Source organism: Pungitius pungitius, chromosome 14 (genome assembly GCF_949316345.1).
Source record: "Pungitius pungitius chromosome 14, fPunPun2.1, whole genome shotgun sequence".
NCBI lineage: Eukaryota > Metazoa > Chordata > Actinopteri > Perciformes > Gasterosteidae > Pungitius > Pungitius pungitius.
The window spans coordinates 11,304,231-11,321,671 of record NC_084913.1 but is presented as its reverse complement, the minus strand read 5'-3'; the positions used below and the strand labels follow the sequence as shown (position 1 = coordinate 11,321,671).

Sequence of the window (17,441 nt, the reverse complement as noted above, 5' to 3'; positions counted from 1 at the left end):
AATAATTAGGTAAATAGCAGAATGTGTGTGTTTTTTTAGGTTGTTTGTGTGTGTGTGTGTGTATCCCTGTCTATCTTTCTTTCCACGGTGGATCTTGCGTACTGCTGACCTGTCTGATTAACATTTTTTGTGCTTAATTATTTATTCATGTCCTCCACGACCTCGTGTAGTTTTTGGAAACATACTTCATTGAGAATATGTCTGTTTGGACCCTTGTCTCTGCTCTATACAACAAATTGTTCATCTCCCGATGTGCACGCCAAATTGACAAACACGTATTTGTGCATGTAGAATTATTGTGATTTGTAATCATTCAAACATTTCACCCAAACCCCAATATCATGGTAGGGAAAACGGTGCTACAGCAGTAGTTGTTGCATCATCAAATGATGTAAAGTGGGGGGAATCTATACTCTCTACTCTACTTAGTGTTGCTTTAAACAGATTTTGATTAAAAATGTAGGAATATTACACAAACCTCAGCATGTTGAAACAAACCAGAAGGCTGCTTAACTAGTCCCCTTGAAATTAGATCTAGTTAAATAAATACAGAATATATTTGCTTAGAAAAAATGTTAAATTAAGGCTTTTATTCCTGCTACTTAAATGCTACTAATAAAAATAGGATTTTAGGAAGATGTGTGTGTGTATTTGTGTCTCCCTTTGTGTCTGACTAAAACTATCCAACAAAAGCACACACACATGATGTACAACACATAAATCTATGTGTCTAGAAAGAAGAAGAAAAACGTACCTGTGAGATGTATCCAGGGGGTACGTGGATGGGGGGGATGGACCCATTTGGGGACATCATGGGAACCTCAGCAGGACCTGCAAGGGAAGAGAAGATTCATTTGACCAATGGTCACTCAACAGTACACATGGAGCGACAAAAATACAGCCACAGCCACACACTGAGGTGTGTGTAACAGGGCCTTAATTCAAGTGAATAAATCAGATTCTTCTTGTTATTTGAGGCAAAAGGACTCAATGACGACTGCAGCAACAAGTAGGATGGAATGGTGTACAAGACGTGAATGTGACCGCTATCTAAAAAACATGCAAGGAAATCTAATAGAATTAGCAGATTGGAAATGATGTTGACTTTTCCACAATCCAGCCCCCTCTATGGAGGAGGTCTGCCGCTGGTAAAGTCATTGGGACCCCGTTGGGACAGCTGGAGGCCGGACTGGCCTCAGACTGAAATCACGCTGCGCGCACACACACCCAACCACACGCACACAGACAGAGGCCACTTAAAAGCATACCAACACGAGTATGATGCTAAAGGTTTGTGTCGAATGTTGGTTGAATAAAACCAGATTTTCTAATTCAACTAAAAATAAAAAATAAACTTACAATGTAAGGAGGGAGAAAGTGTTTGTTCAGGTTTGATCATTTAGGAAATGTGATGCTTGAAATCCTTTTTTCATCCCTTCCTTCCTTGCTTTTCTCTCATTTTATCTCCCTTACGCTCTTACTCTACTACTTAATTTTCGCTCTTTCTTCATCCCCATTTTAAGAAATTCCTCCTGCATGATCTTCCCTCTTTCCCTCCCTTCAGCCATTACTCACATCACTCCCTCCTCTCCATATAAATATTACTCACTCCATCCTTTCCTACTTCACCCTCACTAAGTCCCCCCCGCCCCCCTTTTTTATGCTCTTCTCTACATCCCCCACTTTTCGTTCCATCCCTCCATCTCTCACCCACCTACCTGACCTCTCACCAGCCAAATGAACGGCAAACACACACACACACACACACACACACACACACTAGTCCACACTGCAGACTTTGCTCTGGTTGTGTGTGTGTGTTTGCGTGTGTAGTGAGTAGGTCACAGGTATGGAGAGACAGACCTCTTTCAGTCTTACCAGGGAGCCTATGAAAGTCCTCATTGAGTAGAAGGTCATAGCATGTGGAGAACACACACACACACACACAAACACTGAGGGCCTCTAGAGCGCTTTTCATCACTGCTCACACACCATCCCAAGTCCCAGTCGCAGGCGCACACACACACACACACACACGACAAACAGACGTGTGTTTGCACAGTCTCTACTGCCTCTATGCTCTTCACTCAGCAAACAGCAGCATTCCTTAGCTCACTCACACACACACACTCTCATAGACGCACACACATGTGCACACACACATTCCCATCCCTGGCCCCCAGGACTGGACCCAACAGGCCTAACTACCCCCTAACCCCTCCCCAAAATACAAGAAAGTCTTTGTCCTGCTACCCTTCACTCACAGACTCTCTCACTCACACACACACACACACACACACACACACACACACACACACGCACACACACACACGCACACACACACACGTCATATAGTTTTGGACTGTTTGCCGTTTAAAGAAGCTCAGGATCATGAAGCAGATGAACGTGTGCACTCGAGTGGTTGTTTTTGTGCCTGTGTGTGTGTGTGCACGTGACACAGAAGTGCATGTGGTCCGTGATCCACTGTGCTAACGTCACTCTCTGGTCTCGGCTCCAGCTTTGCTCTTTAAGCACCACAAACAAGAGTCATGACTTCCTCTGCCTAATCCGGCTGGAACGCCAGACGCACAGCTAACAAAGTCCACTCCCCCGCCCGTCTTCCACCCGTCTCTTCTTCCGCTTCCGACCACCGGGAGGTCAGGTCAGGGATGAGTTATGAGGTCATATCCGGCATGTGGGATGGCGTCACAGTGTTAACTGAGCTGTGGAGCATAAGAACGTCTAACTTGGGCCTTTGAGTGGCATCGATAGGGAATTCCGCTCAGTTTTATATATAGTACCGTATTTTCGCGACTATACGGCGCACTGAATTACAAGGCGCACCTTCAATAAATCGCCAATTTTAGAACTATTTTCATATATAGAGCGCACCGGATCACAAGGCGCATAGAAGTAACTGCAGTAAAACGTTTGACTGGGGCTGCGTTATGCATCCACTAGATCGGGCTGTGCTAAATCAAACGTTAAATAAAGCGTTCTGAAAACTCTTCACTCCCATGGTAACGTTGTTCAAACGTTAATGTGGATATTAACAATATCTCTGAACCTCCAACTTTCGTTATTGGTTAATGAAAACATTCTTGGCAAATGCTTTGGTGCATCCTGCACCGAGAGGCAGCGCTGGAACAGACGGTGGCGGCTCGCGGCGGACCGTCAGTGCGATCCCGACTACGAGCTTTAATGTACTGTAGCGACTCTCGCTAATGATTCTCTGGACAATGTGCTTATCTTCTGGTTTTATTGTGGAGAAACAGGCTACTGTCGGCCGTAGCCTACGCCGAACAAAAACACACCATCGCTCTCCAAAACAACAACAATTCCCGCGTCCCCATAGGTGGCACTAAGATGAGTGACATTGTGCGCCCTTCACTGACCATCCCAAAACTCTGTAAAGTGCAACGCCGCTCCAGAACATGAAAACACAGTCCGTTACAATACGCTGTTGGAGCTGGAATTACCGCGGCTGCTGGCACCAGACTTTCCCTCCAATGGATCCTCGTTAACCAGTATGGATCAACCAATTGAGCCATATATACGGCGCTCCGGATTACAAGGCGCACGCGCCGTTTTTTTAGGAAAAAAAGGATTTTAAGTGCGCCTTATAGTCGCGAAAATACGGTATATATTATAATATTTAAAATATAAAATTTGGTATAGTTTCCAAAAACAGTATGTCTGATAATTACTATTATACCCTGTGAACCCTGATGTGTCCTGTCACAGACCTTATGTCACCTCATGAGCTCATCTCCCCTCTCACAGCCTGCATACGAAAAGATACGATACAAAAAGATGTGTATCATAAGGTTGGCGACGTTTATTTGCTAAATTGAAGGGAAAAAAAATGTCATACCTTAGATATATACATTAAGCATACCTTAAATGAATGACTCACATAGCATACTGAAGGCGATGAATACCACATCTATGATGTGACTGCGATGGTCACTGAAATACATGGGAGGTCCTGTGGCAACATGGGCATACATGTGGGTGTCAGCCACTAGTGAGCATAGATTTCTTTTAAAGCAACCAAGAGGACGGAAGAAACGATGAGAAATTACGGCAACAAAGGGAGACAAAACAACAATATTGGCAGATCGGGGGAAGAGCGGTTAGAGGAATACGAACAGGTGTTGGGTGGGAAAACACTGCTGTCATGAGGAGAACAAGTTACAGTACGAGTGATGGATTGGTTGTTTTGGTCAACAGCTCCATATAACGGAGTTTCTCCACTAAGACACCAACTGCACTTTAAAGCTTGGGTTTAGCAGAGATGTGTGTACAGATTTCATGGAAAGAAGTCATTCATCATGAAGAGAGGAGCCCTTCCTTTGACCACCCAAGACGAATTAGATCAACCCTGTTGGTGCCAAATGAGAAGAAGTCATTTTTTCGGTTATTTCGCCTTTGCAGGAGTGAGATGGATCATATCTACAGATTTCAACATGATTTATATGAGAAATAAACAAACATGTCCGCGGCAAACTTCCTGTTCCTTACACCAACGCACACGCGGCATCTCAGGCAAGCTGACAAGCTCAACTCACACATTTGTGACTCTGTCCTTCCCGTACATTCATGCACAGACAGAGGAGATGACGTAACATTTCATCAGATGTTTCCCATGATACAGCTGTCAGAGACAGCTGCGACAGGGCCCCCCAAAGCACAACACCCAAAGTGTGCTGGTCTCACACACAAATAACAACATCCGCAATGATGCTCTAGCTTAAGCGCACGGCAAAGACCCACACTCCTCTGCCGAGTGGAAATATGAAGAAACAGCTTCCACGATGAATGTGCGATGTTTCCATCTAACTGAAGCAGCAACAAGCTCAAACTCTCTCTCCTTCCCTTCATTTTAGCTCCGCACATGTGGTCACCACATTTAAAGTAAATGCACATACACACTTGTGAAGGTGTGTGTGTGCATGGTGTTGGTATCAGACCAAAGGAGCTTGCTTGTGAGCTGACCTACATACACGACAACTGGACCAAAAATGTGCAGACAGAATACAACAACATGAGGTTGCTAAATAGACAAACTGCTCTCTTTATCGCTTCAGCTCCGCACAACACACACAAACATAGAAAAAGGGGAGGGGGAACACACAAACACATAATCTTTGTGTACCCTATCAGCGCGCCATGGAGGCAGCTGTCCAATCTAGATGGGTATTTGTAATCCTGTGAGTGTGTGTGTGTCTGGGTCAGTTGTGACGTGGCGTTGCCTGGAAGTTATGTAAGCATCAGCAGTGTAATGTTATCTGTCCTCGGAGCTCCAAGAGAAAGACACTCCCACAACAGCTTCCTCTACTCCAAGGCTAACACACACACACACACACAGCCACACAAACACCGCAAAGATGGCCTATTGTCATATTTGAGTTACTAAAAATTATTTGGAACCCTTTAGATATGTTGAGTCAGCTGATAAAGCGATTAGAAGCTCTTGGAGAGAAATGTTGAGCATGATGGGAAATATTAAGTGGAAAGGAGATACAAAGGGAAGGGTAAACCTATTGCAGGAAATACAGAGACCACTTTAAAATAACACAGTGTACCATAAACACACATCCGGAATTGGTGTGACCTACGCAGACACGCACAGGAACACGCACTCCTCCGGTGAGCCAAGACGGGGCGGACATCTTTGCCGGGAGGCATGCCGAGGCTCAGTGATGGAGGAGGACGTGAGGACCTCCTGTGCTGCCACAACATCAACTCCTTTAGGAGGCACACACACACAGACTGATGTGCCGCGTATGCCTGTAACTATTAGATCAACTAAAATGTGCACACAGAAACACTTCTGATCCCGACTGCAGTTCTGTGAGACGGCTGCTGATAAGCTGGATATTTGAAACCTTGGTCTTACTGTATGTTCATAATACGCCCGTGCATATGTGTGTGTGTGTGTGTGTGTCTAAGCACATTCCTCAGGGTGAGTGAGCGCCTCAAGTCATGGCCTCCAAGCTCAAAGTCTCATCGTGATAAGAGAAGAAGCAGAAGGCATTCTTAATTTTGCCAGGTGATCAAAGAGCCGATGCCACGAAGACGTCATCATCAGCGCGGCAGAAACCATCGCTGTGATGTTAAAGCCGATTGGCCCACTGGCTCGGGCCTCACATTTCAAATCAGTCTATCACTGTCAATATACAGTATATTTGCTCTGGAATTGATCTTGAGTGATGTTTTTATTTCAAAATGATTACATTTGAATTTTGAAGAACCCAATGTACATCTTATCCTGCCCTGATTGCTTTGTAAATGGTCGTCACGCATACAAGCCTAGATCTGTTTAGTGTTCACCCAAAGCCAGAGGAGTGGTGCTGTGGGCCGACCTACTTCTGCTGCTGGGTCTCCTCCAGAGGAAAGCAACGTAACGTCTGGAGGGACGCTGAGCCCAGCCATGCTTTGTTCTGAACATGCACAAACACACACACGCACACATTGAAACAGATGTAAATGGACCACAAAAAAATGTAAACCATCGACATGCAAGATTAACACCTGGGGCATTTGTACACTGACACAGATACACACACAACGCACGGACATTCAAAGAGTTTACACTGACATCAATCACAATCCCAGTGTCACAAACCAGATTCACCAAAATGTGACACGCACGGACTGTAATACATTTGCAGCAAAAACTGAACAAGCGCACCCTAGTTTGATCTTATCCAGCTTTAACTCATTAAGCTATTCTCAGGCTTTCAGATAGAATTGTTTTGGGATTGGTCACTATGCGACACACACACACACACACACAGACACACACACACACACACACACACACACAGACACGCTGTGTGGAGCGACATACTCCACGTATCCCTCCTGGACAAGAGCAGATTCCTCTCATACATTCACAAGCATGCATGTGCACACGCAAGTGTACGAAATCCAGACACGGATGACTCATTGTACCCATTCCCCAATCAGCCCTACACGTCCAGAAGGAGAGTGAAAATAAGTGCAACAGCTGTGGTGTGTAAACAACCTCACAGTCCTCTTTCTTTGCCTCCCTTCTCTAACTCTCACTCCATTGACATGCAACCACTTCTCAAATCTTGACCCACTAAAATAGGAACAAAAATGATTCCAGTATATCTTTTCTTCTAAGTCTTTCCCCTTTGTGTGCAACATGCAAGATGTGAACCCATCTGTTCCCCCCCCCCCCCTCCCCTCCCGTCTCTCCACATGTTAATGTGGGGGCATTTCTGGTGGATGACTCACAATCCTGACAGCACCAAGTTTTGTGTCTAACCGCAGAGAGCAAAGAAAGAAAGTGTGCTGGGAGAGAAGTCGTTATGGATGTAAGTGGAAAGTAAGAAGGCAGGACTGGAAGTCGTCGATTAGCCGGGACTTTCCCCCGTTCCCCATCTCTGAAGTCCACTGTTGTGTGTGTGTGTGTTTAAGTGGGCTCCCCTATGGCTGCAGAGTGATCACAAAACGCCAGTGGAAGTGTTGTGCATATTGCCAGGTGTTGAAGTTCTCTTCATATCACGTAATGTGTTTCTCTCTTGCGATCCCTCTGATAAGTCCTCGACCTCAGTGGTTGGGCGCCTCCCATTGAGTGGCACATGTTTCCCCTCCACCAACGATTCAGACCGGAGCAAAGGGAAAAAGAAGAGGGGAATCCCTGAGAGATCCAAACACACATGATGTAATGACATTTATTCCCATCATTCAAAAGTGAATGTCACTTCTCATCCCAAAAGCAGGCAGTAGGAGGAAGTGAAGGAGGTCTGAGAAAGGGAGAACGGAGGAGGGAATGAGGGCAGAGGGAGAAGTGCTCCAGCTGTACCCTGAGCTTTAAGGGAGCCAAGAATTTCATATCCTGGAAAAGCTCTCTTTCTTTCTGGAAAATTCTGCATGATCCCTTCTCTACACAGCTGCTGTTCTCTCTCTCACACACACACACACACGCACGCACACACGCACACTTTTCATAACAGAAGTACATATGAAGACAGGCTAAGTTTTGTCCTGTTTTTGCCTATTCTTCTCCGAACCCGGCTTTGCCCTAAGTGGGCCGGGCTTAGCAGCGAGTGCAGCCGCATCAGGAGCTGGGAGACCGGGCCAAGTCAGCAGCACAGGGGTGGCTGGGGTCATCGCATAGAGGAAGTGGCCTCGCCCGGAATGCATGGCAGCAGACACGACCAGACATGCAGCGTCTGATCTCACTCTCCTCCTCTTTTCTCCGTCTTTCTGCTTCTCTCCCTTTATTTACCTTCCTACATTCGATCCTTTCATTTGCACTCCGTTTATTCCTCCCTCCGCGTGCCCTCCCCTGTGAGGGCATTGAGTTCTTAAATGAGTGCCGGGCAGGGCGTACAGCAACAATCAACTTTCTCTTTGCCTCCCTCCACACACACACACACACACACAAAAATTGTGCCCAGAAGGGTCACATTCCACTTCAAGCGTGAGTCCGTTCCCATGGTGACCACTTTACCAAACTAATGGGACATAACATACAATTAAAACACACACCCTACCACTAAATATACCTACAGGGCAGCTTTAAAAGTTGTCAATAGGACAATAAAAACTCGAACGCAAGTCGTCTGGGCGTCAGGCAAAATACCTTCATGCACCACAAACACCTACCTGTAACACACGCATTAAGGTTTCTCTATTATATGATCCTTCCCCATCATGCATCTCTTTACACATCCTACTGGGAAATTCTTTCAGCAGAGCATAATTCAGAAGTACAGACTCAGCAGTTGTCAACTCATTGTAAACAGGGGACAGACATGTAACAGTTGTGTCAGCTCTTCAATCTAAGGACTTTACCGCCTGAACCATAACGCCTGCTGTAGCCAAACCTTTCATATTTTTTTATAGGCTGACAGGCAATCACAATAAAACTAGTTGACAGCCCGTATTGGGAGTGCAGAGAGCGAAGTCTGAATTTTGTATTTGTCTTCTTGTTTGTAATTCCATAAGGTGACCCTTCATGGTTTCGAAAAGGCTTCTTGAAGGAAATTAAACACTGAAATATATAGTACTGGAACAGTGATTGAACAGGTGAAATTTAACATATGTGAAAAGGCCAAAGAGACACTCTCATATCATACTGACGGCTTAAAACCCTGCTTGAATATGCAACACTCCTTCAATTGGTTATGGCATTCATTATGGCCGGGGCTACAATGAAAATCATTGAAAAGTGCTCATTGTTTATCTAGTTTCACCAACTCAGAGACACACACACACACTATTACACACAATGTTCATTTGAATACAGATCATTTCTTTCAGTGGAACACGGGCATCAATCAGCTGTTTTCCACCTGCACCTTCATTCTCAATCCAGCTCCGTTGGATTGTAAAAGCCTCCCGTATGGACTTAACAGTGGGTGTGAAAAGCTCCCAAGCCAACCCACTCTGGTTAGAAGCAGCAGCGGGACCAGCCGAAAAAAAGACCTCCAAATGAAGCCCATCTGACAACAGTATATTTTTGTTTCCTGCCACAGCTTGTTTAGAGCCATCTGGCTCGATGTAAACAAAAGCCGCGAGACTTTCCACCATATTTCTTTCAACCGGCCCTTTTCCATTTACTTCAAAAGGCCTCGGAGTGTACGAGTGCCGAATTTTGAGAGGCTCAGCATGCCCACGTAGCGCCGCGGTGAAACCAGCGAGAGGAATATCAGCATCGTCCATCCAACTCAAACAAGGAAGCAGACGAGAACTGAGACAAGCGAACACAGACAAAAACAGGGAAAAGGACAGAGTGCACAGGGTGCATCCCAATTCCCCCTGATCATCCTCCTCCTCCTCCTCACTCCCCTGACTCGCATCGCTCCTTTCACTTAAGGCACAGGAGCAGGAGATGCACGGAGGAGGGAAGTGAATTGACGCCAGCTCATAATCACATAGCGACTTGCATCCGCATTCATCATTTTGATTTCACTTATAAATGCATAAATGAATAATCCCAGATTGGGCTGAAACCTCGTTACGTTTAATAACAATTTAGGATCCAAGCCATTTTGTACAAAATGAAAAGGTCTGCTTGTGATACACCGTTATCGATTGCTGCATCATACTATATTTTTTACTAACTGAGGAATAAGAAAAAACATTATAGTTCTTAAAAAATTGAATAATATTCAGCCTAAGTGGTAGTAGAATATCTGCATCGGTGTCTCTCCACATCAGTAATTTGATAAATCAGCAGCTTTTCAGTGCCACATCCGATCCTTTCGACATTATTGATGGGAAGTACCAATTTGATAAAAGACCTGTGAAGGGGAAACATCGTCAATGACTGAACGATTCCAGCAGTGCGCAGGTTTGAAATGACCGAATCAGCATCCAACCACAGAGGGAGTAACAATGAGAGGGAGCGCAGGCAAACAACACACATCTGCGGGTGAAACACGAAACAGACCAGCGGCGTGATGATTCACGCTCTGTCCAGATGACACACACACAAAGAAACATGTGCACACAGCTGGGGCAAACACAACATCACTGAGGTCCCGCTGGCCACGTCCACTATAACCGTTGTTTGGGGGAAAAACAACGGGCCAGCCTGCAGCAGTCTCGCCTTAATGCAGCATGGGACTTTAACATGTGCACATTTGGCATTTACAGACACAGGCCAAGTTCAACAGTTGTTAATATAATCAACTGAGTTGAATATTGACCCTTTCAAAAATATTTGAAATCATTAAATGTCCTCAAGTCAAAAGCCGGTAGGAACGATTTTTTTTTCAGGTTGTTTTTCAGAAAAATATTGAGAAGAGGTCAACCGAGGGACCTGGGTTGCGTCAAAAATTCAAGCCAATACTTTTTTGTGCTGAAGAAGAAGGTTTTTTCATCTCAACTTCCATCCCACAAACGGTAATGTTAAAGAAGGTTGCCTTTTTTCCACTCGTGCATGATCCTTCATTAGTCTGTTAAAAGACTGGAAATACGCCACACTCCACAAACAAGTTGGATTTTACCATAAAGCCATTGCGTATGGTCACCTGTCAAAACATGCACGATGAGGCATAGATTAACACCTCTACTGAGGCGTTGTGCATTTAGGACAGGCAGTAAAGCCGCCGTTAGGTTCCAAAAAAAAAACAAAATTAAGCCACTCAACTGTTGACGGTCATCTCAAACAAGCCCACAAAAGAACAAGTGCTCTGCTGCCACCCATGCCTAATGATGTCACATCCTCCATGGCAGGGCACGGCTTCCTGCTCTTCACCCCCTGGCCTCATCATCCCTCATAAAAGTCCAACAAAGACCAAACAACACAGTAAACTAACACAGCCTTGTAAAACACACATGGACACACACACGCATTAACACACTCACATTCCATAGCAGGGTGCTCTAACACACACTCTCGAGTCCTGTCCTTTGATGTGAGTGTGGGAAAGCTCAGGGGAATGGTCTTAGTGGGGGGAGAGAGAGAATTGGAGAGGGGGAGGGGAGAGGAGGGAGGAGAGAATTTAGAGAGCAGCCGATGAGATGGTGAGTGATTGGGGGGGGGTGGAAGCTGACCCCCGGAGCACCGAGAGGTCAGTCTGATTAATCAGGGCACGGGGACACTCGCAGACACTCAAACGGTGCATGCTAATTAACAGACCGATACAGAGAATGACTTCAGACACGCAGATTGCATTCTCCAAAAGTGGGACAAAGAAACCCCCATTAAGTCGAGTGGGGCGAAATACCACAGGCACAGACCCTTGGAGAGGGCCAACCAATGAGGCAACGCGGAGAACGGACACCAGCGACGCAGCCGGCTGAAAATGCTTCGACCAGTCGCCGCTAACGTGGATCTGCGGACTGTGCAGTTCTGAACAGAATTGAACTTTTTCGGACTTTCAGTCCAAATAAAAGAGCACGATTCAGCCAGTAGCATTTAGTGGTGGTGCGGCTAATACGCAGTACTTAACATCAATCCAACAAATACAATAATCTCCTTGCCGCTCCATGTTTGGTTTAAGTATAGAGGCAGAAAAGAAGCACAGAGGCGGGAGGAAAAGTAGTCGAGAGGCGCAAAAGAGGGGAGAGGGAGACGTGAGCGGAGGAGGAGGAGGAGGAGGAGGAGGAGGAGGAGGACGGCTGAGCGCTCATATGAAAGAAACTCTTTGGGCTGCTGGTTCTGCCTTGGCAGCGCCTGCGTGCATACGTGTATGCGTATTTGCATGCGTGCACCACAGTGCAGCAGCTAAACAGAGGTTACTTTATATAAAAGCTGGTCCCTGGTTGTGCCTTGAGGTCTCTGTAATCTCACTCTCTGTCACACACACACACACACACACGTACACAAGCATGCACAAAACCCAGAACTCTGAGGTCTCAGTAATCACACCAGTCTCTGTCTAAAGAGTGACTCGGTTCGCCTTTCAAAAACACATCGCCACACTCCAACTCTCACTGAACCCAGTGACCTCCTCCGGAGGGGCACGGAGTGGGAGAGAGCGAGCAAGAGCCTGTGTGTGTGTGGGGGGGGGGGCTCCCCACACTAATATTATGTGCGTTCGAAAAGCCACCCGCTCAATTAACTGTTGTTGACAGCGGTGAAAGGTGCGTATAGGTACACACTGTGCCAGAGATGCTAACATTTCCCACAAATAGGCAACTGCTTTACCAAAGCTGTGTCAGTGCTGTTCTGTGCTTATTACAAATCTGTGCGTGGCATCGCATTAATCTAGTCACTGTAGTCCCTTCTTTCATTGTTTCTTTTCTCCATCTTTCTGCAACTTATTGATCCAAATCTATAAATGTCAATGTCAGATGTATCTTCCCATCTTTGCATCTGCCCATCTCATCGTGTACCGTTTCTATCTGGTATGATCTGAGCCTCTAAAGGTCCTTTCAAAGCGAGCCCTCTGATTCCAGGGAAAAATTGAATTACACAGCGGGCGGAGAAAAGGAGGCGGGCTGTAATTAGTGACAACATAGCGTATGGGGTGGGGATGGTGGGGCAGCAGTTTTCTGCAGGAGAGAGTCAGTGTCTGAGCCAAAAGTGCTCTCACTCGAAGAAAACCTTCACAGAGGGCAAAGAATGAGTGTAAGAAGAAGCGAGAGACAGACAGAAAGAAAGAAAGAAAGAAAGAAGGAGATTCAGGAGAAAACAAAGGCACCCTTTCAAGGTTTCGGAGCAACAGCTTACTCTGCTGACATCATCAAAGTGAGACGCCGCTCCACAAGAGTTGGGAAATTCCCATGTAACTGCCACCTCTTCCCGTCTGCAAGAGCCTTTAGATACTTGCTTGTCCACTCTTTTCACGAACTGATTGCAGATGCAGCAATGAGACAACGGCATTCAACTTTCCCCAAATCTGTCATTCATTCATCTTTCAACTGCCCTGTCCTATTGAATTTGAAGATAAAGGGCGCAGACGCATTAACCCTAGTGCAGCCTTTGACTAAAAGACCACAATTAAAAGACGATTGTGTACACCATTCTGAACAAATAGATACAAAAGATACAGTACAGTGGTATATACATTATATATAATATATATATTATATATATACACACACACACTTTGTTTATTTCTACCATTCATTAAATATAAAACAACATATATAACATTAAAACATTTCCACTTACCATTTTCTAAAGGAATAAATCTTTAGTGTAGAGTCTTGCTTGGGATGGGAAACACAATACTGCTATAAAGCAGTTGTAAGAACTAACTTGATGAATTTGATTAATGTGCCAATGGTCAAGGTCCTAGGTTTGAGAGCAACCTAATTGATTTAACTTCTACGAATAAAGGAAATTCCCACCGCAATCCCCAGTGTGGTTTGCATATAGTAAGCTAGTTCCAAGTCCCCATTTTTATAACAAACCGTAATAAAAATCCCAATGACTACATAGGAGGAGATGGAAAATCTTTAACTGCTTTGGGAAGACATTTCCCTTATGGTCAAGTTGTTATCTTTTTGTTGTTGAGATATAGTGCGTGGAGTTTCAACCCACAAACATCATGTGCAGCCAGCATGTCCTTCAACTGATGGGAAATACCCCGCCTCAAGTGACACACCTCAGCGCAGCCCCAAAGGCCACACGTTAATATGATTATGTAATAAAAGAGTAAATCAAATGGACTGACCCTGGATGCATTGCAGTGAGCCGTCCTCTGCCCGGATGGTAAAGGTCTCTCCCGGGTTCACCTGCACAAGGATCACCTGTACCAACAACAAGTACACAAAACAACACAGTTTCATTTATGTTCCCTTTCTATGTATCTGGCCTGTGCTTTCTGTTGTACATATTGGCATAATGGATACATACACCTTCAACAATCATAAACAATAGATCTGCAGAAATGACATAACACTTCATAAGCATTGTGCGGACACAGAGTGTTAGGTAAGCTAATAAGGAGACAATGCTGCTGTCTCACAAATCCTGACCTCTTTTAACCACACTCACTGGCAGGACACCAATGAAACCAGTGCAGACACAGGGTGATGTATACATCCCAATTAAACATACAGACTGGTTGCACACACACACACACACACCAAGAAGCCAAAATGTGCGACACTGTTTTTATTTCCTAGTGTTTCTGCTGAATATGCAGAAAGGGAGTGTGCATGCACCTTACCGTCATATTCTCCGCATACAGATTGTTGAGAGTGCATATATGGCTGTAGACATGAAACAGGTGACCCTCCATTACACATACGCGTACACGTATCCACGCACACATGCATCTACAGCCCCGTCTATGCTCTACAGGTGTGCCCTCGTAAAATCCTCAAAGCCTGCGCTCCTCCTGTGGTGTCTGCATGCTCTCCCATCTCAGCGCTAACCTGCTCCTCTCCCTCAGACACACACATACACACACTTCCTGCTCTGTCTGCTGCAGCGGCTGTTGTTGCTATGGGAACCCCAGCATAGTACAGGGCGATCCATATTTCCTTGAGAAAACCCCCATATGAGACCATGTGGTTAGTTGTGTGTGGAGTGAGTGTGTGCATGTCTATCAGTATGACACCAGCAAAAGATGAGACTGTAGTAGTCACAGAGAATAATGTACATTGTGAAATAGTGATGTAAAGTATTTGTTTTGTTTAAGTCTCAGAAGTTATAATGGTCCAGTCAGTCAATGGTTGAGTAAACCCGTTCTGTATTAGGTTGGAAACAAACCAAATAATTTTTACTTTTTACTATGTCATATGAGAGAAACTATAACAACTGTAATAATAGCAGATAATAGCAAATAATTAAAAACAAGTTAAAAATGCAGAAAGGAAATTGAAACAAACTTGTGAGGGGAAATTCCATTGAGCTACAAATAGCTTGAACCTTTCTTAATTAAAAACTGTAGAATAACACGCTTGCATGCACTGAAGGAACACATCGATAAACAGACATGCAGATGTGGGCAGGTAGACACAGAGAGACAGACAGGAAAGCTGATATAGACCAGAGAGCAGACAAACACAAACAAAGAGTCTGTACTCAGACTCAACACAGACGCCATGAGTGTAAAAGAAACACACACACACACTGTAACACCGACTACAAAACAAACAAATAAACACAAACAGGGACATACGCAGATGCAGGTTCAAATCTTTATAACCATCGGTCTAGAATCCTGATTCCACACTGGGAAACGAGGTTAAACTGCAGGGTGTCACAATAATAGAAAGAGCTCCCTAACTACTGTGTGTTACAGCCAAAGCCCCCCCTAACTGTTATGTGCCGCAGCCAAGACCCGCCCACCGCGCTTCCTTTGGGCTGTGGGGCAACAGGCCGGGGACGGCGCATAAACACCACCGTCATCTCTCATCTACACAATGCGCACAGTGTGAAAAAACACCCGCGGCCACAGGAATCAACCACGGTCATTAACTGTGATGCTCGGATCACGTCGGTCCCCTCATCTGCCCTGTGCCGAGGTCGGTCGGGGTCTTGCACTTTGAAGGCGATCCAGTTGGCTCTGCGGATTCTGATAAGAAGTCCAATCCTTTTCCCAACTAAACGCCGTTTGAGCCAGATATCTTTCAGATTGAATAATTCAATCCTGCATGCGTCTTTATTTATTTTTGTGCCCAGTAACACAGTAACAGCATGGCCGCTGTTCATTGCCCGCGGCAACAACCCATGAGCCATGTGACAAAACGACAACAAAGAGAGCTTGCACGACCGTATTTCTGCATGCATCGGTCCAGAGGAGCGTGGAGAGGTGATGGTCATTCTTCCAGGATGACACAATGCAAATGACAGACGTGTATGTGAGTGTTTACCTGTTGTGCTGCGTCCCCGTTAACCATGTGAGACATGAGAGGGACCTCCCCGTTCAGGAGGGGAGGCGGAGCCAAGTCCAGCGGAATCTGGTCTGTCATCATCATTGTGACGTACATTCATGGAGAAATTCACTGAACTGCCCTACCTGGGAAAGCACAGAGAGAAAAAGAGATAATGAGGAACACGGCTCATTGACAGTGTTTATTTTACATTATGAGTAAAAAACAGATGAGGGATATGGGGATTTCTCTGACTGGGTTCGAGACATCACAAAAAACACCACGATAGTAAAACATTAAGAATCATCTTATCAGTCTGGTGAAGTTCAAACTTTTATCCAGAGGTTACAGTATAATGAAATATGACTTTATAAGCTTACATTTAACATCACGTTGGACACATTTTCAGGAGAGAATAAGTATAAAGCTGGAGTGAGCAGTCTGCATGAAACCAAATCTAACTGTATATAACACATTGTGTGTCGTGTCTGTTTTCATTGGGTTTACTTTAGATAGTATTCTAAGAAAGTAAGAAAGGTGCTCAGAAGCAGAACAATGAGAGAGAAAGATCCACTCAACAACAAAAAAGAGAATAACATTGTGTCCTAATAGGAAAACAAATAGAAACAAAGAAAGACAGAAGCCATTACATCCATACTGAATTGGTAACAGACTAACATTCATATTTCCTAATATTCTCCTACTATACTGCCTTTGTACAGACATATCAGCTTTGATATTATGCAACAAGTCAAATCTTGTCTGCATAAAAGAAAAAGATGAAAAGGGCTGGGTAAAACAGAGAGTCAGAGACTAAGTCAGGGCACTTCATCACAAACAAAAGTCTCAGGGAGGGATTGCAGTGGATATCCTGCTTGAAGGATCAATAAATAAGATAAACATTGGATAAATGTGATCTTAGAATTAATATGTGAATAGGGACAGCACCTGCTATTAGCATTGAAGATGCAGCACAAAAGCAGATCAGTGGTCCATATAGGATGTTGTCCAGGGCCCTCTGGGCTCTTTGGAGTAACCCGCAACGCTTAATGTGGATATTGTTTCTATTCTGCCACAATAGGACAGTAACTCCCAAAATGCACAATTGTGTTAACAAAATAAAAACCACTAAGGCCCTTCAACCTGAGTGGAGAATACAAGGCTTCTCCCACTTTGGC

The 17,441-nt window shown here is 44.9% G+C and overlaps 1 protein-coding gene across 4 annotated transcripts in view; it reads right to left on the bottom strand.

Annotated features, from left to right (window-relative positions):
• The window catches only part of fndc3ba (fibronectin type III domain containing 3Ba), a 73,407-nt gene that overhangs the window by 38,728 nt on the left and 17,238 nt on the right, over window positions 1–17,441 (bottom strand). For 2 of the 4 annotated variants that reach the window (XM_037485782.2, XM_062557135.1), the window contains exons 2-4: window positions 16,264–16,409; window positions 14,115–14,190; window positions 755–831 (exon numbers count right to left, since the gene is read on the bottom strand). In XM_037485782.2, coding sequence (XP_037341679.2) covers window positions 755–831; window positions 14,115–14,190; window positions 16,264–16,380 — 270 coding nt within the window. In that variant the 5' untranslated portion in view covers window positions 16,381–16,409. Of the gene's footprint in view, window positions 1–754; window positions 832–1,359; window positions 1,719–14,114; window positions 14,191–14,612; window positions 14,851–16,263; window positions 16,410–17,441 lie in introns of those variants that run through there. The other 2 variants (XM_037485783.2, XM_037485784.2) reach the window with 2 other exon arrangements.